The following is a 19309-nucleotide window of genomic DNA, read 5'->3' on the forward strand; positions in this document are numbered from 1 at the left end:
AGTTTAAGATAAGATGCTTAAGCGTTGGCTTTTTTTCGGTATGATTATATTATTAAATTATAGCTAAGTTAAAAATACACAGTTGGTTCTAGTGAATTCAAATTTGCTATGTTATATGTTTGTAAAATGTAGACAATACATTTGAAAGTATCGTCCTTTATATAGAATATAGTTAATACCTATATATTTTTGTTTTATCTTAGAAAAACATTTTATTATTGAAAAAAAAAGGTTTTTTAAACTTTTCTAACATTTTTAAGCAAGTACAAATATATTTCTTTATTAGATTTATATTTGTGTATCGCTTTATCATTTGAACAAATGTATAATAGTTGTCAGGATAAACTTGAGAATGCATTAGTAAAATAGCCCTTTTTGGCCGTTAAATATGTCAATTTTATGTTTTGTTACAATACACGTGTGTTTTAAATTTTAAATAATAAAAAAAAATATTATCATTATGCTATAAAAATGATTTATAAAGATTTTTAAATTTCATATTAACATAAATAATATTGTGATTTTTTAGTCCACATATTAGTATTCAATGTAAATTTCAAAATAATTTCAAGTTGTTCAAGTTGAGAAACTAACATAGATTTTTAACATATAATTTAACATAATGATCAATTTAATAGAAGTAATAATATTATTTATTATATCAATCCGTATTTAGCAGTTCTTAAGAGTTTTTATTACACTAGAAAAGAAAATATAAAAACCGGTTTCGTATGTAAGTATTCATACTTTTTAGAATAGGTATATACCTATAATATAAATTTGAGCACTATTTTTAAATTTCTTAGTTATAAAAAAAAAAAAAATATTTATTTCAGATGGCTCAAAGTTTAAAATTATCATGTACTTTGGTAAACAATTCATTTTTTATCCACATGCACCTATTGTTTTTAAATATAAAGTCAATATAAAGTATATAAAGTTATATTAATTATTCTTTAATTTCTTTGAATGAGTTAGTTTTGTTTTCATTAATACACTTGAATTTTGACCAAAATAGTTGTTGATTATAAGTTATAACTAATGTTCATGTTATAATTTTAAAACTTATATTTATGTAAGTTAATAGCTATTAACTTACATATTATTATTGTTATTTATCTCGAAGATTATAGTCAAGTTAATCCATTTGAGAACTAGAACTAGTACAGAAAAAACTTATAATGTAAAAATTTGACATTTAATTTACTTGAAATACTTAAAGAAATTGCAAAAATATTAAATTTCCATTAACTAATTAACCTATTAATAATACATAAGAATAGTAGATACTATAATTTCTATAGGTACCTAATTTATTAAACCTCCCTTTTTTTAAACTAGAAATGACAAAGCTATAAAGTATATCAGTTATACTCTATGTGGTACTTTCTGTATATTTTTTAAAACATGACGGGTCGAAAAATTGTCAGATTGGCAAGTTTTAATTGATTTATGCCATAAATACGTAATTACTCAATTATTGTTAAGCAAAAAAAAAAAAACATTTACAATAATTTAAAAACAAAGAAAAATGAAATTAATTTTATAAAAATAAAAATTAAATAAAGATAAATAATTATCCTTTTAAATTTCTTTAAAAAAAGCAGCTACCAAATCCGAACCCTAGTTATAGTTAAAATGTTGTAAATATATAGAATATTTAGAATATTATGATATAAGTACGGATAAGCTTATATAATAATCAACTCTTACAGAATTGTTATAAATACACACGAAGGTAGGAAAGAACAATACAATAAAAATTGTAAGCGTGTAAATAAAAAAATACTTTGATATATTTAATAATTAACTAACATAATTAATATACTGTATTAGCATGTTAATTATACTTGTATATTTGTTTTAAAAACTATTTTTGCACACTAGACATAATTTGTGAACCGCAATACATTTTATGGGCATAAGCAAGACGTAAGAGAGATTTGAGAATTGCAAAGACAATAGAACATAATATTTTACAAAAAATTAAAAATAATACATTTTTCTCAGTTCCATTGAATAAAAATACACGATGATAAAACAGCAATAACTATTTGAAGCCAACCGTCTTTTTAAACCTAACCATTGTGAATAAATAGTCAATTTTTATAACGACAAACATGGTTTACGAAAAGACCTATGATATGTTATCACTATACAGATGCTTCATCAAATATAGGTTTTAGGATTATCTTTATAATATGTATATATTTGTATAAAACAAATTTTAAACTATGTACAATATATATATATATATAAATATATATAATTGTAAAAAAATAACAAATACTTTATTTGTTTTATTTCATTATTTATTTATAAAATAAATACAATGATGACATAAATAGTTGGTGAATAATGAAAATTTCATGACAGGGTCATGAAATCAAAAAAGGTAAAGAAGAGATTTGGTTTACATGACAAAATAAATTATTAGTATGCTGGTTTGTATGCTGGCTTGTAGGCCGGGGCAGAGTAAGCTGGTGCTGGGTAAGCCGGGGCAGCGTAGGCTGGTGCGGAGTAAGCTGGTGCGGAGTAAGCTGGCTTGTAGGCAGCTGGGGCGGAGTTCTTGACGACGGCGTTGAAACCGTTGTAGTCGTCAGCGGTGTATTCGACGGTGCGGGTGGAACCATCGGCTTCCAAAAGGCTGTAAGATCCCTTGACGTAACCGTTGCCGTCGGCGTATTCAGATTGGCTCTTGACGTCGTAGGTGTGTGGGTCGTTTACGCTGTATTCGAAGCTGTATGGGGCTGGGGCGTATGCGGGTTCTGGGGCGTAAGCCTTTGGTGCGGAGTAAGCGGGCGCTGAGTACGCTGGCTTGTAAGCTGGGGCAGAGTATTGGGCGAGGGCGGTAGCCACGCAAGCGGCGAGGATGATGATCTGTAAAATACGATTTACAAATTTAAAAAAATAATTTTCACCCTAATCAATTAAAAATCGCTTCGTTTAAAAAATTAAACGTTTTAAAATATCAAATCACGATAGTCTTAACTTACCTTAGCGGCCATTTTATTGTTTTTGTTATTGCTTGGTCAAAGTATTGCTTGACTGTGTGCAGAAATGAACTGGTGATTATGGAGACCAAAGACATGGTATTTAAGCTAAAAATTTGTCGCCTCATCCCTTCCAGTCATATATAGTAAATAATATACTCTTGGACAGTTACTTTATCGCGTCGTACAAGAACCGGTTGAGGCGGAGACGCCCGTGCAGTATGCATTGTATTTTTAACACATTTAATTTGAATTAGTGTATACATGGTTCATGTTTGTAAAAAAAATCAATTTATTCACGTTAACGATCTATTTAAAATACATTAATTGATACACGCTATTACGGTTACTCCTAAGGGAGTGGCAGGTATCAACCTAAACAGCTTAAACTGAAACGCGCGAGTATGATATTCGTAACTATGAAAAGAGCATTTTAATGTATCGTTTAAATGGAATCGTGTATGTGCCCAATCATTTTATACTTGATACATCTGCCGTTTATAGTACAAAATAAATTTTCATATTATTAATATTGTAAAATATAACTGTTATTTATAAAACTTCACAAAATTCTGTTTCTTAGTATTTTACTACGATTTGTATATAGTAGGTATGCCGTTTAATGATAATTATAGCCGAGAACGGTCTTTTACGTTTTTCATTTCATTAGTAATTTTTTTAACAAATCCAATGATCATCAATCGTGCGATTCGAGTAGGTGTAAAAATGAGCTAGAAAGAGCGCGCCGCTTATACACTAGTTTAGTAGCAGCGGCGTACGAGAGGTTGTTTTTTTACGCGATGACGGCGCGGTGTTGAAAACAAAGTTGACGTAGCATTCTATGATTTACTTGATTTTCGTCGGTAATTTAATTTAGCATACCATAACTAGGTCTAAACCAATACTTGTGTGTTATACATTTACATATCATTTATGTTCACATAATATTTGAACGGATAATATTAATATTAAAAAAAAATTTAATATTGTACCTACTTAATTTAATATCGTCAATGGTGTAATTGAAACACTGCAGTGTATATTATGCATATACTATTCACTATATAGGTAGGTACGTAATAAACGTTTTGAAAATACGAACACGAGAAGAATTTGAAAATTTTGTAATTCATAAATATTTATAGACTATTAATTTTTGTGATACATTTACCGATGTTTCTGATTTAACGTTAAAAATGTCGAGCAACATCAAGGATTGTTTCAACCTAGTTTGCAGTATAACATAAAAATGATCTTTATGCTTTTAGCAAACCTGTTGTATTATGTTACATCATGTATGTATACATTACTTGTTATGCTATACGAATATAATATTCCATCGGCAATCTTGCATCAATTCGCTGAAATTTTATATTCAGTCGGATAAAATCACGAATACAATAAATATTTATAGTCAGTAATAATGATTTAAATATTATTTAATAACTTTCCAATCAGCAGTGTTTGATTTTAAATTAATAATTATGACAACATACAAAACATATTAATGTATATTATATATTTCATTATTACAAAACTTAAAACTCAAGAACTAGAAAATACCAATCACAAAGACGTACATACACAGCAGTAAAAAGATATATTTTTATATAATTGTAAAATAATAATAGAAAATGTTATTTATTGAATATGGAAAATAAATATTATTTTATAACTATTGGACTATGTTATCTTATACCTTTAAGGGTATAGAGCAAAGTGAAACAATAATATGTGTGTGTGTGTGTGTGTGTGTGAAATATAATATAAATATTATTGAAAACGATTACAACACAATTGTTGCGAACGAGCAGTCACGTGTGCATAATATGCACTATATAACATATAAGATGCTTATATTTAGTATAGAAAATAAAAGAAAGAACATTCCTTGCACGTTGTTAAGACATAATTTTAGGTGTAAGCAATGGTGGGTGTTCTTACATATTAATATTATATTATGAAGAGTTACTAAACTGTTATTGAATTTTAAAAACTATTCCATCATTTGTTTCATCACTCAACTTCAAATGAAAACAAAATTAAATTAAATAATTTTCAAAATTGTAATTGGTAATAAATTTAAATACTAAACAAATTAAAATATAACTTAACTATAACCGTTAATGTTTTAAGTTCTTAAGTGTGTGCATGAATAATGATCATAATTCATCAAAAAAAAAATGCACAATAATTTTATTTCTCACCATATTTTTACAAAAATATAGAAATTTTTTTAATCTATATATTTAATGTACATAAAAAAATATGAATTGTTTAATACAATAATGGTGTCATTGTATCAAACATGTGGCCCGCGTGATCGTAGGTTAACGTATGGCCGGTGAACGCTTTCAGTATGGCTTGCATAATAAATATATTTTATTTCTTCAACATTAATAAAATTTTAAATAAAAATAAATAAGTATTGTAAAATATGACAATATGTACATCTTTTTTATACTTAGTATTTAATACGGTTAGGTACACTATAATAATTATAATCAATAGATAACACTAGATAGTCACTATGGTTTTAAATAATTCGCAGTTTTTCTCGAAACTAGAAAAAATAATAAAAATCAGGTGATTAATGAAAATACAATTTTGTAATGTCAATATTATTGAACTCTACAAAATGAATTTCTTCAATTTTTTTTGAAAATAATTTAAATAAAAAAGTATATTTTTAACTTTTTTACCAAAACATTTAAATAAATTAAAATATGAAATAATTGTATTTTTGTCCCTATGAATCTTATTAAAAAACTAGAATTATAATATCTCTATTATTTCAGGAAATATTGTAATAAGTAACTCTTCACGGGACACTCTGTATTGTATTTTTGAATTAAATATAAGAAAATGTTGTAATAAACTAGTTTTTGCGTATTAAGTTCTCAAGTTTTCAATGTTGATCTCCAAAATTACCAACTAGATCCAATTTCCTTTTAGAAACCTCAAAGTTTGAGATTATTGTATTGTTTTTACTACAAAATGTGTACCCAAACTCGTCATACTCAAGAAATATATATACCTCATTGTAAAATTAATATACGTAGTGTTCATCAACACTTCTCATTTAATTAAGTCTAACATGAACAAAAAAAATAATTTTCATACATCCTAGGAAATAAAAAGTTTATTCAAATATAAGTCCAAAATAATAATTTTCCACGATTTTTTAATTATCATGATAAGGGGTATGTGATTATACTGCAGGTATAAATGTAATACGAAAACAATGTTTTTATTAATTGAATCATTGTTGAGTAAATTGTGTAAACACAAGATTCAGTGTATATAATATTTATAAGATGTGAGGTTTCTGATTTATTTTTAAATTAATATAAATATATTATTATTTATAACTTTCATATAGAAAGTCGACTTTAATGCACACTTCTGTAGCTGGTAGTATGGCGCATATTACATATTTTATCAGTTGAGTTTTGAAATTATACTTTAAAACCATATCATATTGTGTACTGAAATATTTTTTTGACTTTTTTAGTCTGATTAGCCAACGATGATACGTAATCGTAAATTACGAAGTTTGAAATAAATATATATAGTTAAATCCACTAAATTGGGACACATCGGACGGCGGTGATCAATCTGTCTCTATTATCCGACTGTTTCAGTAAACCAATGTATAATGTAACCAATACGTTTATTCGGGACTCTGCTTATTTTTAACGATTATGAAGTATCCCCATTAAGCGGATTTTACTGTATATATAATTAATAATCATGTATTATAATAAAAAATAAATGCTCAGTATATGTTTATAGTATTTTTGAATTCACTATTTATTTACAAAATAAACACATTGATGAAATGATAATATTTTACATATTTGTTCGGCGAACAACGATATGATAACAATTCATATTATGACGACTAAACGACCATCACGATCGATGTTGAGATTGATAATGTTTAGGCGTGAGGGAAAGTCGTTAATACGCCTTGTACGGTGCTGGTTTGTAAGCCGGCGCCGAGTATGCGGGTGCAGGGTAAGCTGGTGCAGAGTAAGCTGGCTTGTAGGCCGGTGCGGAGTTCTTGACTTCGGCGTTGAAACCGTTGTAGTCGTCGGCGGTGTATTCAACGGTACGGGTGGAACCATCTGCTTCCAAAAGGCTGTAAGATCCTTTGACGTAGCCGTTTCCGTCACTGTATTCGGATTGGCTCTTGACGTCGTAGGTGTGTGGGTCGTTTACGCTTGTATTCGAAGTTGTACGGTGTGGGTGGGTATGCGGGTTCTGGGGCGTAAGCCTTTGGTGCGGAGTAAGCGGGCGCTGAGTACGCTGGCTTGTAAGCGGGTGCGGCGTATTGGGCAAGAGCGGTGGCCACGCAGGCGGCGAAAATGATCATCTGAAATCAAAAACGAAATTTACTTATAGTCTATACTTCTATAGTACAAAAATATAACAATATTCTCTCTCTCTCTCTCTCTCTCTCTCAAACAATAATTTTTATATTAATATTATAAAAGTGAGTTTCATGTTTGTTTATGTTCATCCGTATAAAATAGTTTCGGAACGAACTGTAATACATACCTTGGCGGCCATTTTATATTTTTGTGTGTGATAGTTTTTGAACTATATGCTTTGTGAGTGCTATTAGCAGGAACGTATTTGCACTGTGTATGACTGATACTGTTCACTTTAGATTCTCCGTATTTATGTTGAATCGTAACTGTGATTTCATCCCTTCCAATCTCCTTATTTGTTAAACATTGTACATTACATTATGTTTTTGCTATAATATATTATAGAACCGGTTATATAATATTATGTTATATTTTTCTTTTCATACATTCAACACGGATGGTTACCGCCCTTATGCTAAAAAATCCTTTCCAATTAATCTATATGCTGTATGACATTTTGGAACAATTTGAACATCAGTTGTAGAGTTGTGTATATTTTTTTTATATTATAAACATTTGCTATTGATTACTTATTTTTCAATACTAATACTTACTTATTGTGTTAGTCATATTTTGACTAAAATAATTATTATTAGTAATAATATTATTGTATTAATGTGTCTTACATTATGTATATCAAAATATAATGCGTGAAGTAAACAAATAATAAACATTTTATATATATATATGTCACTCTGACCGAACCTAGAATAATTCTAGTTTTATGATGGTCAAATATAATATAAATCATTTTTAATTTTTAATGCTTTTATTATTAATTATGTCTTTTAAGTACCTAACTGTATATCAAATAAAAATTAAATTAATAAAGTTTTAATAACGTAATTTATTATTTAATTAACGACTAATAAAATGGTATGTAGCTACGTTATGTACGGGTGCTTGAACATAACTGTTTGTTTTTTTTTAAGTATTGTTAGTAATAATTAGTTAGTGCATAAACATGTACCTACCTCACGTGGTTAAATTAATTGTTCACGCTTGTCATCTAAATTACAGAAATAATGCTGTGTTCACATAGGTGTAGATTTCGAACCTATAATTTAATATTTTATCTATAATGTGTAAGAGATGGGGAGGACTATCATGATTTTTTATCAATAAATTTTGAACCTAAAATTACAATACCCATAGACGTAATACAGCATTAATAATTTTATTTTACCTAATAATTGAAAAATAACAATTTATTTGAATAACTATGATATTTTTAAAACTTTTAATCAAATATAATAATAATCAACGACTTAACGAAAAATATTTTCTCTCCTAAGATTTTACATTTTTATACGCGTTAGGCGTGAATAAATATAACCCGGATTTATTATAATATAGTGGTAAAATTAAAATCAATTATTACTTTGAGGAATCAGTATTTTGTTTAAATTAACGTAAATGTTTCAAAACATAATTATAATAAATAATATTATATGTAGTTGGTCTATTACATTAAAAAGTTAATGAATATAAGACTGAGTAATGAAAAATTGTCATCAAAACTTTAAGTATTTGATTTAATATATAATATACAATATGTGAATGTATAATATGTAATCATATATGTGATTCAATTTATTTATATATATATATATAATACAACAATGTTCATTAATATTATTAATTTTAACAGATTAACACGCACGCTAATTAATACCAGATGCATGAATTTTGGTCATGTTATAGCATTTACGTATTATTATTAATAGGTGAAATAATGTATATTATATAAAATTAAAATGTATCGCATACACAGAGCAATATATAATAAGACTATTCGCAAGTTGAGAAAGATATAATACAATTTAAGTGCGGCTAGAAACATAAAGTAAAAGTATAATTATATAAAGAGTTGTTATATTTATTACATTGTTTATTGTTTTAATAAAATATTCGAACAAATTATTTATTTAATATTTTTGTTACAATATGATAAATTGGACACTACATCTATGTAAATATAGTAATATCTTGATATATATATATATATTTATAAATTAAAACTAAATGAGTTTTTCAAAAGCATAGAAACAACAAAATATAAGTCATAAATAAGTCTCTGTGATTGTATATAAGTTCGTGAAACTTTGAACCCTTTGTCGTTTGAGTTAAGTACGGCAAGCATTGCAATGCAATGTATAAAATGCCTATACAACATTCCACGTATAGTCGTACCGATTTTAAGGGATTAAAATACAAAGTAAAGGCTCATAATATTATATAATATACTTACTAATCTTCCACGTTATCTAAATATCATATTGATTTTTTTCTATTTTTAGACCTGTATGAGCTTTTTTTTTTTAACTAAACTAAAATGAAAACATTACAAATATTATTTTGAATTAATCAATATTTTTTTTTTTAACAATAAGCTATTTTAGTAAAATAATAGCTTATTATTAATTTATCAACTTTCCTATACTCTGCACAACAATTATGGAAAAATGAAAAATGAACACAAATTCATGTTCTTACTTATCCTTATGTATATTAAGGTAATTAAAAATATTTTTTAGTTCGTTTACATTTTATAATATAAATATAGTAACATTTTATCTGGTATACAATTCGTATTTCAGATTATTATTTTAAATTATATAGTATTTTCGAATCCAAATATTTTTAGTGTGCATTTAACGCTGTCTACCGTGTTGATGCTCGTCCACATACCTACTCCCGTCATGTAGGTTATAGTTTGTAAAACGAACAAGAAAATAGTTACTATAAACATTTAAAATATAAAATATACAACTATGTGATTTATGTCTAAATAATAATTGCTTGTTATATTATATATAACGTATTATAAAATATAATATTTTAAAAGGGAATTGAACATTTTTATTGATAAATAATATTATTCTATAAGGAGCATAGTACACATTTTCAAGATTCCTTAACATTTATCCAAGCTATCCATCTTTATAAATAATTACATAATTATTAATATATTATATACATAAATATTAACGGGCTCTCATCAATTATGCATTTAGAATAAGAAAATATAAGAAGTTCCACCTTAGGTCGATGCCTCGATGGTATTTCAACCTACTGAGTTGGGTGTGTTTACATACATGCATTTTTGTTCATTTTGCGTAAGAATATTGCGTGGCATATATACTTAAATATTACTTCGACATGATCTTCTATGCATATCTATAGATATTGATGTATACTTGCATTTATTTTATAATGTGCATTTATTAACCTATTTCTATTACGTAAAATTGTTTTAATTTACATTTAATTTTGTCTCTCTCGTTAAAATCCGACCTCACCACGTCGATATCTATTTTGTTCAATCGACCAGAATCACAGACGTTTACACATTATGTTAATATTTAATTAACAGATCTACATAACATTATTATCCCGGCCATACGCCATTGCTCGTAGTGGATTAATACCGATATGAGTGTGTTGTAACGCAATAGTTATGATGATAATACGGCTGTCGATTCAAAACGTTCATCATAATAATATTCGAGTATAGTTGTATCATTTTTGATCCGAACACAATAATTAGATAATATAGGTCTACATAGTATGTATAATAATACGTGTATGCGTATACACGACGTATTTGTATCATATCATATGGTTTTAGGCTATTATCGCAGACTGTCTGTAGAGCCATCGTCTATCCATAACCGTAACCTTTCTAAAACAAATGGCTGTCACACAATGACGACAGATTTCGTAAACTTTATTGTTTCGGTTTTCTTTTTTGACCGCCTACGCTGATGGGTACACCTCTACAACGTAATTATGATCATTAATATATTATACGCACATGTACCTATATGTGTATCACAACAGGCGGCCGTTTAACGTGGTATTTTTCCCGAACGGTCGATGCAAATCGTCAATAACTCTGCATGACGCGTGTATCAAAAGTGAAAAAAAATATTACGGCATTATATCGCAGAAGAAAAAAAATGCAAAACAATATAATTTTCTATAATATTTATTAGAGTAGGAAAAAAACAGAAGTAACAAATCAATAGTATGTAAACCATATAAAATAATAATAAAAATTATATATAAAAATATTAGGAAGACTTATAAAATAAATAAACGATAATAATAATAATATTGCTTTGTCACTCGTACATAAAACACTTGTACGTGCAGTACAAAATCGTGTAACGACGATGTTACAAGATCAAACTATTATGTGCGTACTGCATAATATCAATGTTACGTATAATTATTATTATTATTATTCGATCGTTCGCCATTTGTTTTGGGCGACGTCTGCATAGTTAAATCATTGGTGAACAGTCATTGCGAGGGACTCGTTAGTAGGCGGGGGTCGAGTAAGCCGGGGCCGCTGGGTAAGCCGGGCCAGCCGAATATGCTGGAGCAGCCGAGTATGCTGGAGCAGCCGAGTATGCTGGAGCAGCCGAGTAAGCCGGGGCCGATGAGTAAGCTGGAGCGGCAGCGCCGTACGACGGAGTGCCTTCCTTCTTGACAACAGCGTTAAAACCGTATTCGTCAGCGGTGTACTCGACGATCCTCTTGGTTCCGTCGGCCTCGATCAGGCTGTAGTAACCTTTGACGTTCTTTCCGTCACTGTATTCGGCTTGGCTCTTGACATCTCCGGTGTTGTAGTCGTTGACAGAGTATTCGAAGTTGTACGGCTTGGCCGGGTACTCGGGCTCTTGAGATTTGTACGGTGCCGGTGCGGAGTAGGACGGGGAAGAGTATGACGGCGCAGAGTAGGACGGGGAAGAGTATGAATGGGCAGAGTAGGATGGGGCGGAATAGGACGGAGCAGAGTAAACCGGGGCTGGTTTATAAGCCGAGGTTGGTTTATAGGCTGGACCAGCAGGCTTGTAGGCCGGGGCAGGGCTGTACGACGGGGTCGATTTGTACGACGGAGCAAGGCTGTATGATGGAGTTGGTTTGTAGGCCGGTGCTGGGCTGTATGATGGAGGAGCTGGCGTATACGCCGGAGCTGAGCTGTATGACGTAGTCGAGGGATACGACGAAGATGGGTAAGAGGGTACAGAGATAGGTGTGACGGTGTTCACAACCAATAATAGGCATGCCGAAACTCCAAAAATCTAAAACACATAACGCATAAACAATAAGTCATTTAATTTTTTTTTTTATTGGTCAATTTAATTTTAGAATATTCAAGTTATGTACATAAATATATCGTGCATACTATATAATGGTCTTAAATCAAAAGTTATTTTTGAACAGTATTATATTAATGTGTTTGGAAAAAATACAACAGACGACAATTAAAAAATAATTTCGTTTTAGTTGTCTACTGAAAATATATTTTAAAAACGTGTATTTTTTGTATACCGAATATTATCATTAAAAAATAGCATTGTTGACAAAAGACGTGAAAAATAATCTTTGAGGTCGGGTCTGTCATGCATATTAAATTGTATGCACATTACGCTCACAATATTGTAGTCAGATTTAAAAACCAATAATGAATTACCATCATTGCCGTTATGGTTTAATCTTGCGCTCATTTAATGAATACAACTATTGAACAATATTTATATATATATAAATGCAGAGCATTGTACACGCCTCACGTTTTAGATAACTTTATAGACAATCCTACTGGTTAGTTTAATGCAAAACTTTCAAAGCTCGTAAACATATTATTATACTGTTCCATTAGTAAATAAATCACAGTAGGTACAAAATCAATAAAATGTTGCATTTCGTACTACGAAATATTACTAAAACGACTGGTATGATTTTAAAGCGTCTGCGGAATACTTCTGTTACTATGTGGTTTGATCATTTCTGGATCGAGAGCGAAAATTCCTTTATTGGAAACCTAACGCAGATGCACTACGAGATCGCGTAATACTACAGAGTATTTGTGTCACATGAATTATTTCTCTATGCAACCTCTTGCACAATACATGTTCGGTAGTAAGATATTGAACAGTTGTAATATGTTTGTTTGAGAAGTTCTTATTACTTTGTTCAACTTTGACTGATTTTTAAAGTATTTATATCACTAGTACAGGTTTTTTTGAACAAAGTATAACTTAACCTAACTTTAGAATAGGAATGATATTTTATAAAAAAGCTTATTCAGTAACACCTCGTTTTGTAAAAAGAAAATCATCAAACAGCTATTATTACGTTTCCTATTGGAACAATTTACATAAAAGCATAACTTCACCAGGTTTTAAATGAAATTAACATAAGGAATTAAATTTTAAATTTACTCATAATCTAAAAGTAATAATTATATTATATAATAATAATGCATTATACATTATAATGTATGTTTACTATAGGGTTTTATTAGATTTATTTATTTAAACATTAAACAATTAACTAACTACCTTGCAAGTTATGATTTATAGCATACAGGAACTAGATCTATTGTATATACTCAGTACTATATAAAATATAAATGTACAAAGTGAATAAAAAATATTCATTCAAACATGTGCAAGTACTATCACGACTGAATAATTTAAATTGAGTGAAATTTAAAAGCAAAAAAAAAGTATTCTATATTTGTATAATATAAATATATAATGTGTGTATATGTTATACTAATTTACATATTACTATGATAGTCATTATGTTAAAATTTATTTGATTTTGCAATTATAATTTTCTAGTAAAAGAAATAATTTTTATAACAGTGTCTATACTTAGAAAGTAAGAATATTGGGTATTTTTCATAAAGTTTCAAATGTTTACAAATAGAAACTGAAATTTAACACATTGCAGTTTTATTATAATCGTGCTTATTTTTAAATACGCAATTTATGAAATCTATGAAATAAATCGAACTACACGTGAATAATCTTACGATATTAAAAAGAGTACGGTATGGCACACGAGCTTGCCATCACCGAAATATCATTACGGAAGCGATCATCATTTGTAACTTATTTATAGTGATATAATGTCAGGTATGTCTTGTTTTTAAATATGCTTTGGAAAATTCGTAAAACACTCGGTCGACCTAGCTTGAATATTGTGTTAACGTGATAATTATTTTAGCCGGACGTGTTCAAATATATCTAACAATGTACTCAAAAACGTTTTTCGGTGCGATTGATCGAATTCAAAGTCGTGATATCGATACCGAATTTATCGTTCGAACCGATCGAATAATGCTCGGAAATTAATTGTTTTCAATACATATTTATATTGTATCCGAAATGATAACCCGACGAATATCCATTGTAGGCGGCTACTACACACCGACATCAGAAATCTCGCGAAACTATTGTTATAATAAATAATAATAATTATAATAACATTATATTATATTGTATTGTACTACTGTAATATCATTATACTCACTGTGAACGCCATGGTTTGTTTGGTTTCTGTGTTCAGACCAGTTCACAGCTCTTCGTCAGATGGGACAATATTGCGTCGGCCACGCGGTTTTCGGTTTATATAGGTTTAAAGTTGGGGACCTCACGTTTCGGAGCGGGCGCGGCGTGGGGGTATCTCCGTATAATGCGCGATATACACACGTCATATTATGGGTACACATAATGCTGTGTGTAATGCCGTCGCCGCCGGCGGCGCGCGGGCCGCAAACCACAGCCACGGCCCTCGGGGCCGCCAGCCAGAGGGGACGGTACGACGTCCGGGCCGTAATAACGACTGTAAATAATACATAACGACGATTACATTATATCTATACCTACGATATGTTACAGCTAGACGTATTACCTATATATATATATATTATACAAAGTAACATAATAATAATGTATAATATCATAATAGTAATAATAGCAAAGCCGATGACGTGTCGGGCGTAGTGAGCGTGCGAAAAAAATATATACCCAATATCGCAGTATTACCGTATAGGTAATTGAATTATTATTATTATTATTATTATTATGTGACAAAAAAATATGTATATACATATATCATGATGAATAAGCGTGTGGTACGCGATATTGTATACGCGCCACGCGACTTTTGACGAAACAAATGTCAGCGTATGTATTGTCGACAATCGGGTCAAGACCGTTCGGGTTATGGGAACCGCGAACGTGGAGCTTTGGGGCACCGCCGATGTCGACAAGAGTACAGCGGTATAGAATAATATAGTGTATTAGGTATGTAAGTGTACCGATATATATATATTCGCTATACACTTGTGTTTTCCGCAATCACCTGCAGCCGACCACCTCGAGTCGCCAGATTTCATTTCGTATCTCGAAAACGCGCCGAAGGCATTTTTGTATAAGTCAATTTAATGACATTCGTACATTGCGTAGGTAAATAGGTAATATTATGTGAATTATAATACCACACTAGACGAGTCAAAATAGTTTTCAATTCATTCATATTTCAAAACAATCAAAATTACCTATAATTTATTTTTTTTATATATAAATCCGAGGAGTGACTCATTTTTAAACGATTTTGGTACGAATTATTTTTACTTGAGTGTACAGTGTATTATAAAAACCATGTGACATAATGTGGAGATATCCGGTTCTCGCACCATTTCCTTCACTTGCTAATAAATAGTATCAAGAGATTACAATATATGCAAACTTGTTTTGATCATTTTATAATCGCACTTCTCCAGATGCAAATTTATTGACGCATATTATATTTTTTAAATTTAAAATGATAATGGCTTCTGCTCTTAAATATCATATGATAAATAGGTTTGTTAATTCCAATTTTTTCATCAGATCCACCTTTTAACCACCTTTTATGAGTCAATACATTTACATTATAATATAATTTAAATTGATCTAAATTTAATATACTTTGGGTCTGCAATAACCTTGATGATTTCAATTACAATTTTGATAATAAATCTAAATTTTTTAATTATTAATAAATTACACAACATATGCAGTGCATAAATACTTTAGTATTATAAATGTGAATTATATAATTATTATAAATGTAATGTAAATAATACAATAATACGTACATTTGTGGAGAAATTATGTATTTAAAGATAAAAGCTTATGCATCTTATAAATAAATAGATTTATCAAAAAATATTATACTATAAAATATATTGAAAATTTAATTTACTTTAAAAAATATTTAATAAAAAATTACGATTTTTATAACGGTTTAGGAAATATTTACGGAAATACCAAAAATGTCTAAAATTATTTAAAAATGTATTAAACTCAAATTTCAACTTCAAGTCGGCACGGGTTAACTTTATTTGATTGACCAAAAATTTCTTGCAGTTCATATTTATATGTATACACACTGATTTAGGAGTGAGACCAAAAATATTTTGAAATTAAATATTAAGGAACACCCTAATATGCACTGATATTTTTATATACTCTAAAGAATAATTAATGTTCACTAAAAATGAAAAATAATTCATTTATTAAGTATAGAAAAACTTATTGTATTATATTACTTACCTTTAAATTAAAATTATAATGAATAACTCTGCTATGCATTTAACTGACTTTAATGGGTGTTAATAAACATATTATTATTATGCATTATTGGTCCGGAGCGGAGGGTGCGTACAATTTTATACGATTCTACGATGATATTTTTAGGATAGTAAAATGCAATATATAACTTTAATAACTGTTTATTAAATATTTAACAGTTCTAAAAATTGTATATAATATACTCAATTATACCCAGATATTTATTATAGTGATTTCACTTTTTAATGTATTTATGGTTCATAAATAAATCTATAGTAACATACATAAAATGTAAATATTAAGAAATACAATTAAGCACATAGATATAACAATGAATCTTGATCATTTTTGGTTAAACACTTCTCTGTTCAGAATCTTTATTCTTATGCAATAGTTTATTTTTCCAAAAAAAAATAAAATTTTCATTGTCGCGAATGGCAATCTATCCACTTAATATTTTGTATACCATTATATGATGTATATTTTTTTTTAAGTTTAATTTCAAATAGTTATTGTTTATAAATAGGTAATAGCCACTGGGTATTTAATATCTATATATAAAAATAATTTATTCTCGTCATCTATAATTTTTTTTCTTTGTTTGTATAGGTTAACTGAAATACTATATTATAGACTATATTGCTTTTAATACAAATAAAATGGGTCATTAACTAGTAATATCATTATACGACATGAGAATATATTGTAAATATCTCTAAAAGTTGATGTATAACTACATTAGTTTGGATCTCACCACAGTATCCAATTAAAGTAATATAGAAAGAAACCCCAGAGCTTATACTTGAATGCACTTGACATTTTATTCAATTAAAAACTCTGTACGCTATTCATTGTGTAATAAACTAATATTTTTGCATTCATCAATTCAAGATTTAAATTCATCATTCATATAGTACTTATAAGTTACATTAATGATCTGATAATAAAATAAATAATAAATAAATAAATAAAGAATAACTTATCTGTCAATTAAAATTATTTGAACATATTTTTGTGTAGTTTATAAGTATGTATATTTATTCCTGTTTTTTTTTTTTACTCATCAATTGTTAATGATATCTTTATATAAATATTATTAATTTATTAAAATAAAATATTATAAATAACTTGCGTATATAATAGTATAGTGATTAAACGATTTAATTTAAAATAGAATTTAAAATCGTTTGAATTGGATCACTTATTGTTTAATTAAATTCATAGAAGACAATTTTGTTATTATTTTATATATACTGTCGAAATAAGTACAATTTGATGTAATATTTTAAATTTAAAAACCATGAGAGTCATAATAATACGCGTGGCATGAAGTTTTTGAAGTACTTTTGTTTACATGAAAGTGTTCTCGAGGTTATTCTTTTTATTTGTAATTTAATAACAAACTTACCAAAAGCTTCTTTTGCCTTTTCTGCATATTGCTCTTTCAAAAGCAAATTTTTCATAATTTTTATATTTTTTAAATTAAGAATTTAGTAAAATAATCTATTTGAAGTATCATCTGTGTTCACTTTTCAATATTAGAGAAGCTATATGAACGTTTTAGAGCACTTTTACCACGCTTTAAAGATTTTTTAGAACAAAAAAAAAAATACTAAACCAATACCTTTTGTTCATTATAAAAAATCCACTTTGTTAACTTACATGCAGTTATTAAAATCGATGAAATTTCTTAAATGACCAGTAAAGTTATAGAATTAAACTATAAAAACCCTGATTATATAACACTAGATATTATACATATTAAAAAATATTATTATTATATATATATATTTTTTATTCGCCAAAAATTCATTTTAATTTATAATTATTAAGATACCAGACAACGGAAATACCATGAAAGTTAAGTATTTATTGACATTTTAAAGTATTAAAATTAAATGTACAATATTTGGTGCTGAATTTGTAAAACAGATCATCATATTTTGAACAAGATATTTAAACAGTTTAGTTTTATTAAATATTTGTTTATAATAAATTTGTCTAGATTTTCGTGTTATTAAGATCATTTTACATTACTACATAGAAAAGATATTCATTAGTATTGTAGGTTAAATAATTCAATGATATTATTAATTATATTTTAGGTATTTTTGTAAACAATTACACTTTATCTGAAATTTCTTTTAAATTGATAGGATACACAAATACTATCATTATCCAGTTTTCAAATGATTATAATTTATAATATAGTAAACAATAAACATAATATAATCAATATAATAATGTGTACTAGCTAGGTACGCGTTAATCGGGACATTCTTGAGAGTCTGTTAATTTTATTAATGAGTTCATAATATTTTAAACTGTAATTCAATGATCGGTTTATTCAATACTTGTATTTAATAGTATATAAAATTGCATTTTTATATAATATTAACACATTAATACTAGTGATATTGTACACAATATGATTTTAAGCAATACATTTATTATAATA

At 28.2% G+C, this 19309-nt stretch overlaps 1 protein-coding gene across 1 annotated transcript; it reads right to left on the reverse strand.

Annotated features, from left to right (window-relative positions):
• Window positions 1–2290: 2290 nt before the first annotated feature.
• LOC113554891 (adhesive plaque matrix protein-like) lies at window positions 2291–14835 on the reverse strand. Its single transcript, XM_026958977.1, has 5 exons — window positions 14765–14835; window positions 11771–12522; window positions 7267–7336; window positions 6990–7058; window positions 2291–2817 (listed from the first exon to the last, which is right to left on the reverse strand). Exons 1-5 carry the CDS (start codon window positions 14774–14776, stop codon window positions 2434–2436), a joined length of 1287 nt encoding a protein of 428 aa, XP_026814778.1. The 5' UTR covers window positions 14777–14835; the 3' UTR covers window positions 2291–2433.
• Window positions 14836–19309: the final 4474 nt, after the last annotated feature.

Source organism: Rhopalosiphum maidis, chromosome 2 (genome assembly GCF_003676215.2).
Source record: "Rhopalosiphum maidis isolate BTI-1 chromosome 2, ASM367621v3, whole genome shotgun sequence".
Lineage (NCBI taxonomy): Eukaryota > Metazoa > Arthropoda > Insecta > Hemiptera > Aphididae > Rhopalosiphum > Rhopalosiphum maidis.

What these genes read in the sequence shown, in the direction of transcription:
- LOC113554891 (XM_026958977.1), bottom strand. An exon ending in ACTCCGCACCAAAGGCTTAC is followed by an intron (nt 7,059 to 7,266) that starts GCCCCAGAACCC and finishes GCCGAAGTCAAG; the next exon opens with AACTCCGCACCGGCCTACAA. An exon ending in CACCCGCATACTCGGCGCCG is followed by an intron (nt 2,818 to 6,989) that starts GCTTACAAACCA and finishes CCAGCTTACAAG; the next exon opens with CCAGCGTACTCAGCGCCCGC.